Consider the following 16,781-nt stretch of genomic DNA (forward strand, 5'->3'; position numbering starts at 1 on the left):
GAAATTTCAGAGCTTAGCTAGGCAACTAAAGGCACAGCAATAATAGTGATTGAAATCGGGGATGCTCAAGAGGCTGGAATAGCAGGAGCACAGCGATCTCGGGGTGTTGTAGGGTTGAAGGAGGTTACAGATCTAGGCTGGGGTGAGGCCATGGAGAAATTTGAAAATAAAGATGAAAATTTTAAAATTGAGGCTTTGCTGGTTTCATTGTAGGTCAGTGATCACAGTGATGATGAACATTTGTAACACAATATCTGTTCTGCAACGGAGACAGTGGCAATGTATAAATTAGATCTAATTTATCCTCTGATAACGGTGTTATTTTTGGTATAACTAATATATTACTTAGCTAGAAGGTTTGTTTTTTGAGTTTTAAGCTAATTTTTATTTTAAGCTTATTTTTACTAATCCAAATAACAATTAACAGCAATATTAGTAGCTATAGCTATCTAACTTTCTATTGATTGCCATGGCATATCTCCTTTCATACAATAGCATTGAAAGCATGACACTCTGATTGAAGAAAGGCAGGGGAATTCTTCCAGTGTCCTGGCCAACTTTCCTTTCTCAACCAACACAATGAATAAACAGATTATCTGGTGTTTTTAAATAAAATCATTTACAGGACAAGGGCATCACTGGCAAAACCAGCATTTATTGTCCATTCCCAATTGCTCTTGAGGAGGTAGCGGTGAGCTGCCTTAAACTGCCTCAGTCCATGTGGAGTAGACTTACCCACAATGCTGTTAGGTAGAAAGATTGAGGATTTTGACCCAGTGATGATGAAGGAATGGCGATATGGTTCCAAGTCAGTATGGTGTGTGACTTGAAAGGGAACGTGCAGGTGATAAAGTTCCCATGCACCTGCTGCCTTTGTCCTTCCAGGTGGTAGGGTTTGGAAGGTGCTGTAGAAGGAGCCGTAGTGAGTTGCTGCAGCACATCTTGAAGATCATGCGCACTGCTGATATGTTATGCAAGTGGTGGAGGAGGGAATGTTTAACATGGTGGATAGGACACGTGGGTCGCTTTGTCCTGGATGTTTGAGTGTTGTTGGAGCTTTACCCTTCCAAACAACTTGAGAGTTTTCTATTACACTCTTGACTTGAGCCTTGTAGATGATGCAAAGGCTTTGGAGAGAAGGAGGTGAGTTACCTGTCGTAGAATACACAGCATCTGACCTGCTCTTGTAGGCATGGTATTCATGTGGCTGATCCAGTTTCTGGTCTGCAGTAACCCCCAGGATGTTGTTAGTGGGGCTTTCAGCAGATGGTAATGCCATTGTATGTGAAGGGGCAGTAGTTAGGTTCTCTTGTGGGATATGGTCATTGTCTGGCATGAATGTAACTTGCCACTTTCTGTCAACCCAAGCCTGAATGATGTCCAAGCCTTGCTGCACGTGGATACAGACTGTTTAATTAGTTGAGAAATGGTAAATGGAAAAAAACACTGTAATCATCAGTGAACATTCACAGTTATAACCTTATGATAGTCATTGGTGAAATAGTTGCAGATGTTTGGACCTGGGACACTGCCATGAGAAACCCATGCAGCAGTATCTAGACTGAGATGATTGCCTCCAAATCGCAACCAACTTCCTTTGTGCTAGGTACGACTCCAGCTGCTTGCTGTTTGTGGAACCTTCTTGTTGCACATCGGTTAAGAACACAGGAACAAGTGTAGGTCATTTAATGCCTCAATCCTGTTCTGTTATTCATGGCTGATCTGTGATCTAACTCCATATCCCCGCCCTTGTCTCATTGCTCCTAAACCTTTAGTTACGGAAAATCTAACAATCTCAGTTTTAATGTTAACAACTGATCTAGCATCAATTGCTATTTGTGGAAGAGAGTTCCAAACTCCCACTGCCCTGTGTGTGAAGATGTAATTCCTAATCTCACTCTTGAAAGGTCTGGCTCTAATTTTTAGACTATGCCCTCTAGTTCTAGATACTCCAGTTAGTAGAATTAGATTTAATCTGACTGCATTTGGTAATGCTGAAACTGCAGTGGGTGTACTTCCTTATGCCGGCCGTAAGAAACCCATTTCTTGTTGCCTGACAAATTTGAGCATACGCGAAGATCCCAAGGATGCTTTTAAATTGGTGTCAGGAGATAGTGATTCTCATGACATTGCATGGAGTTAGACTGGGCATAACTTGAGCAACTGGTTTTAACTCCTTGTGACTCAATTAAAGGAATTGATTCCGAGCTAAAATCGTGTCTCAAATCTAATTACTTGATTTGGTGAGGGGGAGTTATGCAAATTATCCAGTCAGATTTTTACTTATCTTTTTTCATGTTAAAATGTTGCAGATGGAGCTGTATTATTTGAACTAATTAATTTCATTTGACACTTTTTTAGGCCTTGCTTCCATTATGAAAAGACTCTTGACAAAATATGACAATCTATTTGAAGTCTCTTTTCCCTATTCTATGGGATGGCACGGTAAGGCTAAAGAAATCCTGCAATGAACTGTGTGTGAGAGTAGACTGCCATTATGTTACAATTCATAAAGAAGCAGATGTCTCAAACACTACATTAACTACTAAAATGCATGATCCAAAAATGTTTAAAACATGTCAGTTTTCTAACATAAGGCAGGCCATCTGTGAGGTGTTCCAGAAGTAAATTCATAAGTTTGATATTCATTGGATAAGAGGGAAATCTTAATGTCCCGAACTCGGATTAGACTGCTGCTTGAGGAAAGAGTGGATAAAAGGATTGAAAATACTAGAGTTGCAGCTAAACGCACTTTAAGTCCTGACTTACTTCCTGGCCATGTTTAAGAGAGTTAGAATGCTTGGTGCAGATGGCAGTTCTAGATCTGCATCAGTTTTTTTTTTCCATTGGAAGGAGATGACTGGGGGTGGTTGGTGGCTGCAGCACTGTTCAAGTCTGACAGTTCGATTTAGGAAATGTGGTTCTATTCTCAATTGGAAATGAACATAGCAATCATGTAGCTATAGTAATATATAAACTACTTCACAGTATCCCAAGCTATTCTGCTGGTCAGGGATTTGAGTGTTTAAACAGTGTTTCCCTTCTTGATTTATTGTAATGTTCATCAGTTAATTTGGCCTCTGACTCTCCAGTTCCACAGAGGCTAATGTGGTATTGTCTGAAAGATTAATCTTTTTTTAATGTTTGCCCTCTGTAAACCTTGACTTTATCCCCCTGCAGCTGATGAGAATGGGGAGGGTTTGAACCACTCTTGCCCAACCCAACTGCCACCCTTACCATAGAGATGCACTTGCATGGCGGAGCCACAACTTGAGACAGACTCCTGCATCCTTCATTTCAGTTTATTTACGACCTTTGATAACTCTGCCTGATTAAACCTTGCCTGTATTTGCATGTCCAACATTTCTCTAAGGGCCAATTCCAGAGGTTTGTCATTGGACTCAGACTCAGCAGGCCGTGGTCTTCAGCAGTCCTCCGAGTGTCGGAGACCTCAGCTAACAATGCCTCTGCCTTGTGTGGACTGGTGTCTGTTCAGTGATCACCAGATTGTGAACCTGAGCCTGTTCCAGAACTTGGTCCCACCAAGGTGCATGGACCTGCGCTGGTGGCGGGTACAGGTGAATGCGATAACCGGTCTTTGTCAGATGGTTGTCTGCATCCTCATCTGAGCTGATGGGGCTGATGTGCTAGCTGGAGTATGTCATTCAGCTTTTCTTGCTGGTGTCTGGAATAGAGAGAAGAGATAATTAGTGATTGGCTAAGCAGGCTCCTCCATTATAGGTCATTCACAATTATTGTCTGCATATGGCCGATGTATACTGGATGCACCCTCACTGACTTGTTGGGGGGAGGCCAATCTTGCCTCCCTGCATGAGCGATCCCTATCCTCTCCAGCCAGCTCTGTGGCCTGTTCTTCACAGGGAAGAGTGTCCTGAACTCTGGGTTCCCCCTCCTCCGGTCCTCGCTCACTTCCTTTTGTTGTGGGTGATCTTATCCTGCATAAGAATAGATGGATTGACTGCGCACAGTACAGATGAAAGAGCAGTTCAGAAGCATGCATGTCTGCTGAGCCCTTCCCAGTAGGAGGTTAAGATGCTGCTTGTGCAGGATCTTACATGAGATAGTGACCTTATAAGTGGCTGGCTGGCAGACCTTCAGTGCAGATGTCCCATCGGCTGGTCATGTGTGACATCCCTGTGGACTCTAACCCTTACGCTCTCATAAGGGCATCAGGTAGTCTGATTTTGGAGTGAGTAGAAGTTTTACTTACCCCGGTGGAGTGCAGCAGATCCTTTTCCTGCGCACTGCGCTTTTTAGTTTACCATAGGTGCTGACCTCCTCCCAAGCCGGCATGGTCAGGCAGGAATACCTCCTGCTCCCATCCCGAGGGAAAAGGATGTCCCGCCTTTCCTGTGTGGCCTGGAGGAGAATCCCCAGGGTGGCCTCACTGAACTACGAAGCAGGGGGTTTAGATCTTGTAAGTGCCATTGAGTACCTGAACAACAAAACACCTGGCCTGCAGGGAGCAAATGTTTGTCCGGGTGCCATTTAAATATGGTGCCAGGACCTTTTACTCCATGAGGTAAAGGCAGGATGAATGAATCCCTGCCTGCCCCACCGTGAAATTAGCTGAGTTCCTCGCTGATGCATAATTAATAAGCTGAAAAGCAGAAGATCACATGGGTTCATCTGACTCGCTGCCCAGCAGGAATCATGCTGATTTTATACTATTGTTTATAATGAGAGGGATTGAACATAAAAGTAAGGATGTTATGCTTCAGTTAAACAGGGCATTGGTGAGACCGCACCTCGAATACCGTGTGCAGTTTTGGTCTCCTTATTTAAGGAAGGATGTAAATGCATTGGAGGCGGTTCAGAGAAGGTTTACTAGATTGATACCTGGAATGAGTAGGTTGTTTTATGAGGAAAGGTTTGGCAGACTGGGCTTGTTTCCACTGGAGTTTAGAAGAGTGAGGGGCCATTTGATTGAAAAGTATACAAGATCCTGAACGGCCTTGACAAGGTGGACGTTGAAAGGATGTTTACTGAAGTCCAGAACTTCAGTGGGTCCAGAACTCAGTGAGTACAGAACTAGGGGGCACTGTTTTAAAATTAGGGGTCGCCCTTTTAGGACAAAAATGAGGAGAAATTTTTTCTTGTGAGAGTTGTGCGATTTTGGAATTCTCTGCCTCAGAAGACAGTGAAAGTGGGGTCATTGAATATTTTTAAGGCAGAGGTAGATAGATTCTTGTTAGGCAAGGGAATCAAAGGTTATCGGGGTTAGATGGGAATGTGGAAATCGGAACACAAAGGATCAGCCATGATCATATTGAATGGCGGAGCAGGCTCGAGGGACCGAATGGAAATAGGAACTCCTGTTCCTATTTCTTCTGTTCTTGTTTCCCACTCACTGCCGCACTTAGTCTCCAGGATGGAAAATTCTGCCCGCAGTGCTGAATGCAATGTGGAAATCTGCTGCCAGATGGATCCAGAACCAGAAGGGGCTCAGCAAAGTAAGGATCTCCTTTGCCACAGCCTTCCCTGCACCTTAGTACTGGGGACCCAGAAGAATTGTCCCTGGCAGCGGACAAAATCCCACTCCCACTACCACCTGTGAGTCCCACCAGATTGAGGGGGGGGAGTCAATCTTTAGAGATGGTATTGAAAGCCAGAGGGCTAAAATGGCCCCAGCCTCATTCTTGTTGTTCCACACACATTTGTTGTCCGCTCTTTCCGCTGTGCACCCACTCCAAGTTTAAAGTAGGTCCATAATTTCCAAATGAAGCAGGAAAGGTGAATTCCTTAGACTCTAGATGTATATATAGACTTATGTTGATAAAAAGTTGTCCTACCACTGAGAACTTCACTGACTTTAAAAAGCAGTCCGGTAGCTATTATACTCCTATGTGAAATCATTTTGTGCAGTTCAGTGCAATTCCAAATGTGCATGGGCCCACAGCATAAAATGGTTGTTAATTTGTCATTGATTTGTTAATCTCACTCAGGCCACAGTTTGGTGGCTTGGGATGTAGAAATGTCAAGTTGTACCAGGTCTCTCAATGATATACTTGCCATTGTTTTGTTAATAATAAAATTGTATTTCAACAGGCGCCCCCACGGGACAGTCCTTTCTTGATGACAACTGTCACTGGCAGCTTCATGCTCACTACTACCCACCATTGTTACGGTCTGCAACAATCAGGAAATTCATGGTGGGGTATGAGCTGCTAGCCCAGACCCAAAGGGATTTGACACCTGAACAGGTGAGAATGAGCACAGAGGTCATTTTGTATACATTCATAGTTACATTGCTGAATATACATTGAAATAATCATAACTGTCCATTAGGAGAATGGCTCATTTTCTCTCTGTAGAGTTTACTGGTCTTTGAACAGTAAGGGGGCAGTCAGTAAAAATACAAGAGGCATAAGAGATGCAAATTGGCTTATTTCATTATGAATAAAAGTTTTGAGTGCTTGCTTCTTCTAAGTACTTACAAGGGAAGAAGACCAAAGCCTTTCTGCAGTCTACAAGGCACAAGTCAGGAGTTGATGAAATACCCTCTATTTGCCTGGATGAGTGCAGCTCCCACAACACTCAGTGAGGTCAGCACCATCCAAGACAAAACAATCTGCTTGATTGGCACCTATTGACCACCTTAAATATTCAATCCCTCCATTACTGGTGCATAGAAGCAATGGTGTGTACAATCTACAAGATGTACTGCAGTAACTCACCAAGACGACACCTTCCAAGCCCACGCCTTCTACCACCTAAAAGGACAAGGGCAGCAGATGCATGGGAACACCACCACCTGCACGTTCCCCTCCAAGCTACACACCATCCTGACTATAGAACCGCTCCTTCACTGTCACTGGGTCAAAATCCTGGAATTCCCTCCCTAACAACACTGTGGGTGTACTTACACCACACGTACTGCAGCAGTTCAAGAAGGCAGCTCACCATCCTCATAGACATCTAGAGCACAGAAGGAGGCCATTCTGCCCATCATGTCAACAAAGATCCCATTTTTCGCACTTGGCCCATAGCCCTGGAGGCTATGGCAACGCAAATGAATATCTAAATACTTCTTAAATGTTACAAGTTTCTGACTCAACCACCCTTTCAGGCATTGAGTTCTAGACTCCACCCATCCTCTGGGTAAAAAAATTTCTCCTCAACCCCCCTCTTATTCTTCTACCTCTTACCTTAAATCTGTGCCCCCTGGTTATTGACCCCTCTACTAATGGAAAAAGTGCCTTCCTATACACCCTATCTATGCCCCTCATAAACTTATACACTTCTATCAGATCCCCTCTCAACATTCTTTGCTCCAAGGAAAACAACCCCAGCCTATCCAATCTTTCCTCATAGCTCAGACCCTCCAGCCCAGGCAGCATCTTGGTAGGTCTCCTCTGCACCCTCTCCAGTGCAATCACATCCTTCCTATAATGTGGTGACCAGAGCTGCACATAGTACTCCAGCTGTGGCCTAACCAGAATTTTATACAGCATAACCTCCCTGCCGTTGTATTCAATGCCTTGGCTAATAAGGCAAGTATCTCATATGCCTTCTGAACCTGCCCTGCTACCTTCAGGGATATATGGATATGTGCACCAAGATCCCTCTGATCTTCAGTACTTTCCAGGATCCTACCATTCATAGCGTAACCCCTTGCCTTGTTAGTCCTCCCCAAGTGCATTACCTCACACTTTTCCGGTTGAATTCCATTTGCCACTGCTCTGCCCACCTGACCAGTCCATTGAAATCCTCCTGCAGTTTACGGCTACCCTCCTCACTATTTACCACCCTATCAATTTTTGTCTCATCCGCGAACTTCTTGATTATACCCCCTACATTTAAGTCCAAATCATTTATGTACACCACAAACAGCAAGGGCCCCAGCACTGAGCCCTGCAGAACCCTGCTGGAAACGGACTTCCAGTCACAGAAACATCCATCCGCCATCACCCTCTGTTCTCTGCCAATTTTGGATCCACCGTGCCACTTTGCCTTGGATCCCATGGGCTCTTACTTTCTTAATTAGTCTGCCATGAGGGACCTTATCATAAGCCTTGCTAAAGTCCACGTAGACCATATCAAATGCATTCCCTCATCAATACTCCTGGTTACCTCCTCAAAAAATTAGATCAAATTTGTCAAACACATCCTTCCCTGAACAAATCCATGCTGACTTTCCCTGATTAATCTTTGTCTCTCCAAGTGCAGATATATTCTGTCCTTCAGAATTCTTTCTAGTAACTTCCCCACCACCGAGGTTAGACTGACTGGCCTGTAATTTCCTGGTCTATCCCTTTCTCCCTTTTTTAATAATGGGACAATGTTAGCAGTCCTCCTGTCCTCTGGCACTTCACTTGTGGCAAGAGAGGATTTGAAAATTACTGCAAGGGCCCATAATATCTCTTCCCTCGCCTCCCTTAACAGCCTGGAATACAACTCATCCGGGCCTGCGGATTTAAGGCTGCTAAACCCTCTCGCGTTATGTAAATTTCCTCTAATATTTCACAGTCCTCCACCCTGATGTCTATATCTGTGTCTTCCTTTTCCATTGTGAAGACCGATGCAAAGTATTCATTGAGGACTGTACCCACGTCTTCCAGGTCCACACGTAGATTACCTCTGTGGTCCCTAATTGGCCCTACTCTTTCCCTAGTTATTCACTTGCTCTTTATATGTTTAAAAAACCCCTTTGGGTTTTCATTTATTCTACCCACCAATGCTTCCTCATGTACTCTCTTAGCTTTCCTAATTTCCTTTTTAAGTTCCCTCCTGCACTTTTTATACTCCTCTAAGGACTCTGCTGTATTGAGCCCTTGGTATGTGCCATAAGCTTCTCTTTTTTTTTTCTTAATCCTAACCTTTATGTCCCTTGACACCCAGGATTCTCTGGACTTGGTCCCTCCCTTTGTCTTTACAGGAACATATTTACCCTAATCTCTCGCTATTTCCTCCTTGAATGCCTCCCACTACTCTGACACAGTTCTATCTGCAAGTAGCTGCTCCCAGTCCACTTGGGCCAAATCACATCTCATCTTAGTAAAATTAGCCTTTCCCAGTTTAAAACTTTTATTCACGACCCAACCTTATCCTTTTTCATAGCTATCCTAAATGTAACTGAGTTATGGTCACTATCTCCAAAATGCTCCCCTACTGATATGCCTTCCACCTGCCTGGGCTCATTTCCGAATATTAGGTCCAGATCTGCCCTCTCCCTTGTTGGGCTTTCTATACACTGGCTAAAAAGGTTTTCCTGGTTGCAACTTAAGAATTTTGCTCCCTCTCTACCTTGTACACAAAAACTATCCAAGTTAATATTTGGGTAGTTAAAATCTCCTATTACTGCCCTATTATTCTTACACTTCTCTGAAATTTGATTGCATATTTGATCCTCCCCTGACTGTTTGGAGGTCTATAGCACGCACCCAACAGCATGTTTGCCTCTTTTACTTCTACCCATATGGCTTCATTTTGATGATCCTTCCAAGATATCAGCCCTCCTTACTGCTATAATTGATTCCTTGATCAATATTGCAAGCCTCCCTTTCTCTTCTATCCCCCTCTCTATGTCGTCTGAATACCCTATAAACAGGAATGTTGAGCTGTCAATCCTGCCCTTTTTACCAAGTCTCGGTCATAGCTATGATGTAATACTCCCACGTGCCTATCTGTGCTCTCAGCTCATCTGTCTTATTCCTCAGGCTGCTTGCATTAATATATATTCCGTTTAGCCCTGCTAAACTCACTTCCTTCTTTTCTAGCCTATGTTTCCTCTGCCTTCCAGACTCACTTACTAGCGTTTTAACTTCTAATTCCTTCTCAGTTTCTCTCCCCTTTGAACTACTTTTCAGCATCCGATCCCCCTGCCAATTTAGTTTAGATCTGCTCCAGCATTGGCAAACCTCCCTGCGGGGATGTTTTTCCTGTTCAGATGTAACTTGTCTAACTTGTACAGATCCCACCTCCCCCAGAAATGGTCCCAATGCCCCAGGAATTTAAAGCTCTCCCTCCTGCACCATCTCTCCAGCAACGCATTCATCTGCTCTATCCTTCTGTTCCTATATTCACTTGCGTGGCACTGGGAGTATTCCGGAGATTACTACTTTTCAAGTCCTGCTTTTCAAACTTCCTACCTAACTCCCTTAAGACTGCTTGCAGGACCTCATTTCTCTTTCTTCCTATATCATTGGTCCCAACATGGACCACGACCTCTGGCTGTTCATTCTCCCCCTTCAAGTCCTGCAGCCATTCCATAACATCCTTGACCCTGGCACCCGGGAGGCAACATATTATCCTGGAGTCATGTCTAAGGCAGCAGAAGCGCCTGTCTACTCCCCTCACTAACAAATCCCCTTCCACACTTCCTCCTGCCCTGAGCAGCTGGACCACCTGCAGTGCCATGGCCTTTACTCTGGTTGGCCTCCATGGAGGGAACCATCACGCTCACTGTTTTCCAAGGCCGGAAAATGGTTTGCAAGCAAGATACACTCGGAGGATTCGCTCACTACCTGCCTGGTCCCCTTCTTCTGTCTGGTGGTCACCCATTCCCTCTCTGCTTGCACTTCCTTAAGCTGCGGGGTGACCACACCTGAAATGTGGTTTCCACGAACCTCTCAGCCTTGTGAATGCACTGAAGCGCCCCCAGCTGCCGCTCAAGCTCCAAAATCCAGAGTCTGAGTTGCTCTAGTCAGAGGAACCTCCTGCACACATGGTCATCCAGACTGGCAGGAGTGTCTAGGATTTCCCACATAGCGCTGGATGTGCAAATCACAGGACTGAGCTCCCCAGACATATCTTAACTAAATAGAATATGGACTCTTGCTTTTATTTTACCCTTACTCCTACTTGTGTATAGACTAGATGCTAGATCCTTTAGACGGACTAGATCCTCTAGTTGCTGCTGACTGTCTGTCCCAGGGTCCTCCTCTCGGACTCTCCTCTAGATGCTGCTGACTGCCTGTCCCAGGGTCCCATTCTCCACTGACTTGGAAATACATTATTCCCCTTCATCACTGGGTCAAAATGCCAGAACTCCCTACCTAACAAAACTGCAGGGATACCTACACCATGTGACTGCAGCACTTCAAGAAAATGGCTCATCAGCACAGGAGGGCAAGAAATTTTGGCCTTCCTAGGAAACTCCATATCCCATAAATGAATTTTTTAACGAGTTTAAAATTAGTGTAGGTAAAATTGATATAAATTAGATGAATATCGTAGACAAATTAAAAGGGCTCAAAGCTAGTATAATCCAGGGGTGGTATTTATCCCTGAGTGCTCAGAAGAATGAGGGAGGAGATTTTGTGTGGCACCCATGAAGGAGTTAATTGGACACTGGGTAAGTACAAGTAGATTGGAAACATAGGGAAGAATTTTCTCCCCGCAGGAGCGGCACAGCCAGGTGCACCTCCGATCGGTGCCCCTGATTGGGGGCGCGTCGCCATTTTATGTGGGCGGGCCAATTAAGGCCCACCCTGAGGATGTCCGCCAGGAAGTGCTATGCGCTCCCTGTGCGGGCAGGCAGGGTGGGGGGAATTCCCTCAGCCGTGAATGCGCTCAGGGAGATCGGCGCCAAATTCAAAAATTTCTCTGACATTGTCACATGAGTTGGGACATATCCATCGCTTTAAATCAAACATTTATTAAATTTTTAAAAACCCTCATGAAACCTCGACCCACCCGTAGATGAGGTTTCATGCTTTTTCTGAAGCCCGCCAGGGCTCCCGGTCTGCCTGCCAACCCTAAGGTTGGATGGACAGGCAGGTCCATTAATTATGTCAATTACTTTTCAAATGGTCTCAATAGGCTGTTGACAGGTCAGCGGGCGCACAGCTGAATCCCCCGCCTACCTGAAAATTGAAATGAGGCGGGGTGACGTCGGGAGTTCCGCCTGACATTATCCCGTGTCATTTTACTCATCGGCGAGCCAGCTCCACCCTCCCGCTCACCGACCTAAAGATCCTAGCCATAGACATTGGCAACCACAGACCCATTAACCCTATGTCAATGCCATCTAAAATAATGAATTTGATTGTCGGGAGTAAACAGGGATTTGGAAGAGGAAGATTCTACCTGATCTATTTCCTTGCCTTCTGTGAGAAAGCAATGCTACAGGTAAGAAGCCATACAGCATATTGCACCCCGACTTCCAAAGCACATTTGACAACGTTCTAAACAACTGTTTGTTGGTTAAACTTAAACCTGTGGACAGTCAGGGATGTTAATGAGTTGACTGAGGGAGTGAAAGCTAAAAATTCTTATTGTAATAAGAAGGGGAAAAGTAAAGTGGTAAACCCAAAGGTCAGTTCTGGCTCCACTCCTGTTCCTAATTTTCATCAGCGACTTGGACTCAAACTGTGCAAAGTGATTATAGATAGTACCAAACTAGGAAGGGTAACTAGTGGAATCAGAGGAGGCAGCTTAGAAATTACACAATTGTGTGTGTTGCTGCTCTCCATTTCCATTGCTGCAGTCAAGAAACTTTAAAGCAGATACTGTAAACACTGCATGCAGTCTCTAGCTTTTGCCATACATCCTGACCAGTGTAGTACGTATCTCATCCACATGGAGACACCTGGATAGATGAAAGGCTGAGCAGATCAACCATAGGTTTGAAATGTTACCGCATTAGACTCACAAGTTACTTAGCTGAGCATAATCTACACCTGACAGGTGTTACTGGAGCATGTGGCAGAAAGATTTTGCAGCAGTATTATGTTCATAATCTCCTGTCAGTCCCTAAATTGCACTTTGAACTGACACAATAGATTAATTAATTATTACTTGCTGTGACTAAATCATCCTTTAACCTGCAGGCTGCTGAACGTTTGAGGAATCTACCAGAAGTTCACTACAAGCTGAAGCAGAATCAGCCAGAAAAATGAACAAATTGAAATAAACTGTAACAGGCATGCATCATAATTTTTTGCTTCTACTGATGAGTTTCTAAAGTGTCTTACATTTTTAGAGATGCTTTTTTAAGTATCATACAATTAAGAACCTTTAATGTCCACTCTAATCTTACTGGCGTAATCTATTTTCCATTAAACTTTGTTCTGAAAGATGCTCATCTTCCTTAAATCACAGTTCAGTCCTGGACAAAAAGGGTCCTGAGTGGCCCTGTATCTGTACATTCCCCTTAGCATGCTTATTGATAACTAGGGGATCTATACTTGAAACTTGGAAAGGTGCGTTACCATAAAAACACAAGAAATAGGGGAAAGAGCAGACCATATAACCCCAGCTCTGCCATTCAATATGATCATGGTTGATCATCTGTCTTAACTCCTTTTTCCCGACCGCTCCCCATATCCCTTGGTTCCTGGAGAAACCAAAAATCTGTCTATCTCAGCCTTAATATTCAATGATGTAGCATCCACAGTGCTCTGGCTAGAGAATTCCAAAGTTTCACAACTTTTTGAGTGAAGAAATTTCTCCTCGTTTCAGTCCTACATGGTTCACACTTATCCTGAGACTGTACTTCCGTGTTAAAGATACTCCAACCAGGGGAAACAACCTCTCAATGTCTATCCTATGAAGCCCCCTAAGAATCCTGTATGTTTCAATGATCTTTTATTCTTCTAAACTCCAGAGAGCATAGGCATAATTTATTCAGCTTCTTTAAGGAGACAGTGTAGAACTTCAAAAGGATATTGACAAGTTGGTGGAAATGTGACAAATGCAGTTAATTGTGGAGAAATTGAGTTGATACATTTTGGGAGGAAGATCATGGAGAGAGATTATAAAATAAAGGTTACAACTCTAAAAGGGCTGCAGGAGGAGAGGGACTTGGGCTATATATGCATAAGTCATTAAAGGTAGCAGGATAGGTTGAGAGAGCAGTTAATAAAGCATATAGGATCCTAGGCTTTATTACTAGAGGCATAGAGTTCAAGAGCAAGGAGGTTATGTTGAGATTGTATAAGACACTCTTTAGACCTCAGCTGGAGTACTACATACAGTTCTGGATACTGCATTCTATAAAGGATGTGATGGCAGAGTAGATGGGGAGAAACTGTTTGCATTGGCGAAAGGATCGAGGACACAAATTTAAGATAATTGGTAACAGAAGCAAAAGCAACAGGAGAAAAAACTTTCATACAGCAAGTGATTAAGGTCTGGAATGCAATGGCTGAGAGTATGGTGGAGGCAGGTTCAGCTGAGGCATTCAAGAGGGAATTAGATGTTTATTTGAAAAGAAACAATGTGCAGGGTTATGAGGAGAAGGCAGGAGAATGACCTCCTTCTGTGCTGTAATGATTCTGTGATTCATCATAAGCCAACCCTCTCATCCCAGGAATGAATCTAGTGAACTTTTCTCTGTACTGCCTCCAATGCAAGTATATCCTTCCTTAAACATGGAGACCAAAACTGCATAGAGTATTCCTGTGCCTGAAGCTTTCCCTCATCAGGCGCACGTGATCGGCAGCCCTGGAGCAGTCGGGATACAGGCCCCCTACTGCCATTGGCCCCGACTGTGATTTCATGCTGGCTGGCCAATTAAGGGCGCACTGAAAAGCTCAGTGCCGCCAGGCTGGGGACAGGAAGAGGGTGAGTGATGATGTCACTGCAGGCGCGGATGTGCACTTCCATTGAGCTCCCTGAAGGCAGACAGATGCCTCAGGGAGCTGCAGACCTGCAAATGATGAAATAAGGCACAAAAAAGCAGCAAAAAACGTTCATGCAGCACAATCAAGCACCTGGAAGCATACCTTATAAAAATGCTGTCCCCAGATATTTCTTTTTATTTCATTTCCTAACAGAGACTTCATCCTGTCCTTGCATGAGGTTTCATCAAAAATGGAAAGTCTGTCTGGTCGAATTGTCCGTCGGCCAACCATAAGTTTGGACGGGCCACGAAAAATCACTGACAATTGCACCATTAATGGGCTTAATTTTCCGCTTAATTCTCTCGAAATTTTGCGCGATGACGTCAGGATGCTCTCCCGATTTTACACTCGTTCAGGTCGGGCGCGCGCTTGCCCACAGAACGTAACATTCTGCCCCAGGTGGGGGCTAACCAAAGCCCTGTACAATCGTAGCAGTACTTCCTTATTCTTGTACTCCAATCCCCTTACAGTAAAGGCCAACATGACTTTTGCCTTGCTAATTGCTTTCTGTAGCTGTATGTTATTTTCTGCGTTCCTTGTATGAGTACACCCAAGCCACTTTGAACATCAACATTTACAAGTTTCATGTCTTTTAAGAAATATTCTGTTTTTCTATTTTTCCTACCAAAGCGAATAACCTCACACTTTCCCAAATTATACTCCCATCTGCCACATTGCTGCCCACTCACTTGTCTTTCTGCAGCCTCTGTGTCACCCTTACAGCTTGCATTCCCACCAAGCTTTGTAGCGTGAGCAATGATTTGCCAGAGGGAAATTAATTTCAGAGCATTTCTATAGGTGCAATTGAATAAAAACAATCTGCAAATATTAGATATCTGAAATAAGAACCCAGTTAAGGAATTAAAACAGCGAAGGAGGCAATGGGGAGAACCTGCCACTGTCAACTTGGGAGTGGAATGAGTTTTGTAGACCGTGAAAAACAATTAAAGCTAGAAAGGTGAAAAACAGCTGAATGTTATACAAAAACAATGAAAAATGGTGTGAAAAAGAATCTATAAATAGTTGAGCAAGGTGCTGAAAAGGCAAGAAGTAGAAAGTGAATGATGAAACACGCTGGAGGGGGGATGTTAAGATTGTTGAGGTTTCAAATTGCTGAATACTACAGCCCCTGATCTACAGAGGCCAGATGTACCTGCTGGGCACCCGTGCCATTGACTTTCTCGGACTGGGGCAGGTTCTTTAATTCTCCCGGGCAACTAGGAATGCACTTAAGTGCCCAGTAAGCTGCATAATTTGGAGTTCTGGGGAGAGTAGGGGGTGTCCATGTTTAGTGTAGATGCTAGTAATTTTGACCCCTCCACACAACCTTCCTTGAAACAACTTTACAGTACTTACTGCAGTTCTCTTGGTAAAGGGACTGACTGAATTTTTAAAATATAACACCTCTTTGGGGGTCATGGCTCAATTCCTGCCTAACCAGCAGCTGGACACTGCCTCATCTCCTATTAGTGAGGTATGCACAAGTTCTGACCAGGTACACTTCTGCCCATCTTGCACTGAGTCTAACCGAAGGCTTGGGAATTCAGTTTGGAGTCTGTGCACCTCCCTCCACTTTCCCCTTAAAAAATGGCTATTCAGGCAGAAGGTACAGTTTTATTTTTCAGCTATTACAGAAGGCAGCCATTGGGATTCGATGCTGTACAGACCCCTTATGATGTAGTCATTTTGAGTTGAAATAATGAGACACAAAAAAGTTACGATTACTCTTTGTAGACTGAAAGAAGTTTGGCAAAGCGATTATCCAATCTGCATTGGATCACCTGGTGTAAAGGTGATTGTATCATGAACAGTAAAGACAGTATACTAGATTAGAAGATTTACATGTAAATTGTTGACTAGTGGAAGAAATGCTTGGATTCTTGGATGTTAGCCTAGAAAAAGGCAAGGGGACAGCAGTTTTGGCTGTAGAGAAAAGTTCTAATGGCAAGGGCATCTGAAAGTCAGGGCGATGGAAGAATAAATAAGGATATTCCAGGCAAAATAGTCTCTGGAAAGCAGAGGCAAAATCTGCTTGGTGAAGGGATCATTGCAGTTGACGTGGAGAATACAAGGTGAAAAAAAGGGCGTAGTGGAAAATGAGACCGATATGTCAAAGCCCTCATGACTACAGATGAATGACAATTTGGTCGAGGTTACAGAAGGCCATTTGAGAAGCTCAAGTGGAGAAAGCAG

The 16,781-nt window shown here is 44.0% G+C and overlaps 1 protein-coding gene across 4 annotated transcripts in view; it reads left to right on the top strand.

The window, feature by feature from the left end:
- The window catches only part of galt (galactose-1-phosphate uridylyltransferase), a 77,304-nt gene extending 64,264 nt beyond the window's left edge, over positions 1-13,040 (top strand). For all 4 annotated transcript variants that reach the window (XM_041201367.1, XM_041201376.1, XM_041201385.1 and 1 more), the window contains 3 exons: positions 2,362-2,445; positions 6,070-6,224; positions 12,795-13,040. In XM_041201367.1, coding sequence (XP_041057301.1) covers positions 2,362-2,445; positions 6,070-6,224; positions 12,795-12,863 — 308 coding nt within the window. In that variant the 3' untranslated portion in view covers positions 12,864-13,040. The remainder of the gene's footprint in view (positions 1-2,361; positions 2,446-6,069; positions 6,225-12,794) is intronic.
- Positions 13,041-16,781: the final 3,741 nt, after the last annotated feature.

Source organism: Carcharodon carcharias, chromosome 1 (genome assembly GCF_017639515.1).
Source record: "Carcharodon carcharias isolate sCarCar2 chromosome 1, sCarCar2.pri, whole genome shotgun sequence".
In the NCBI taxonomy this organism is placed as follows: domain Eukaryota; kingdom Metazoa; phylum Chordata; class Chondrichthyes; order Lamniformes; family Lamnidae; genus Carcharodon; species Carcharodon carcharias.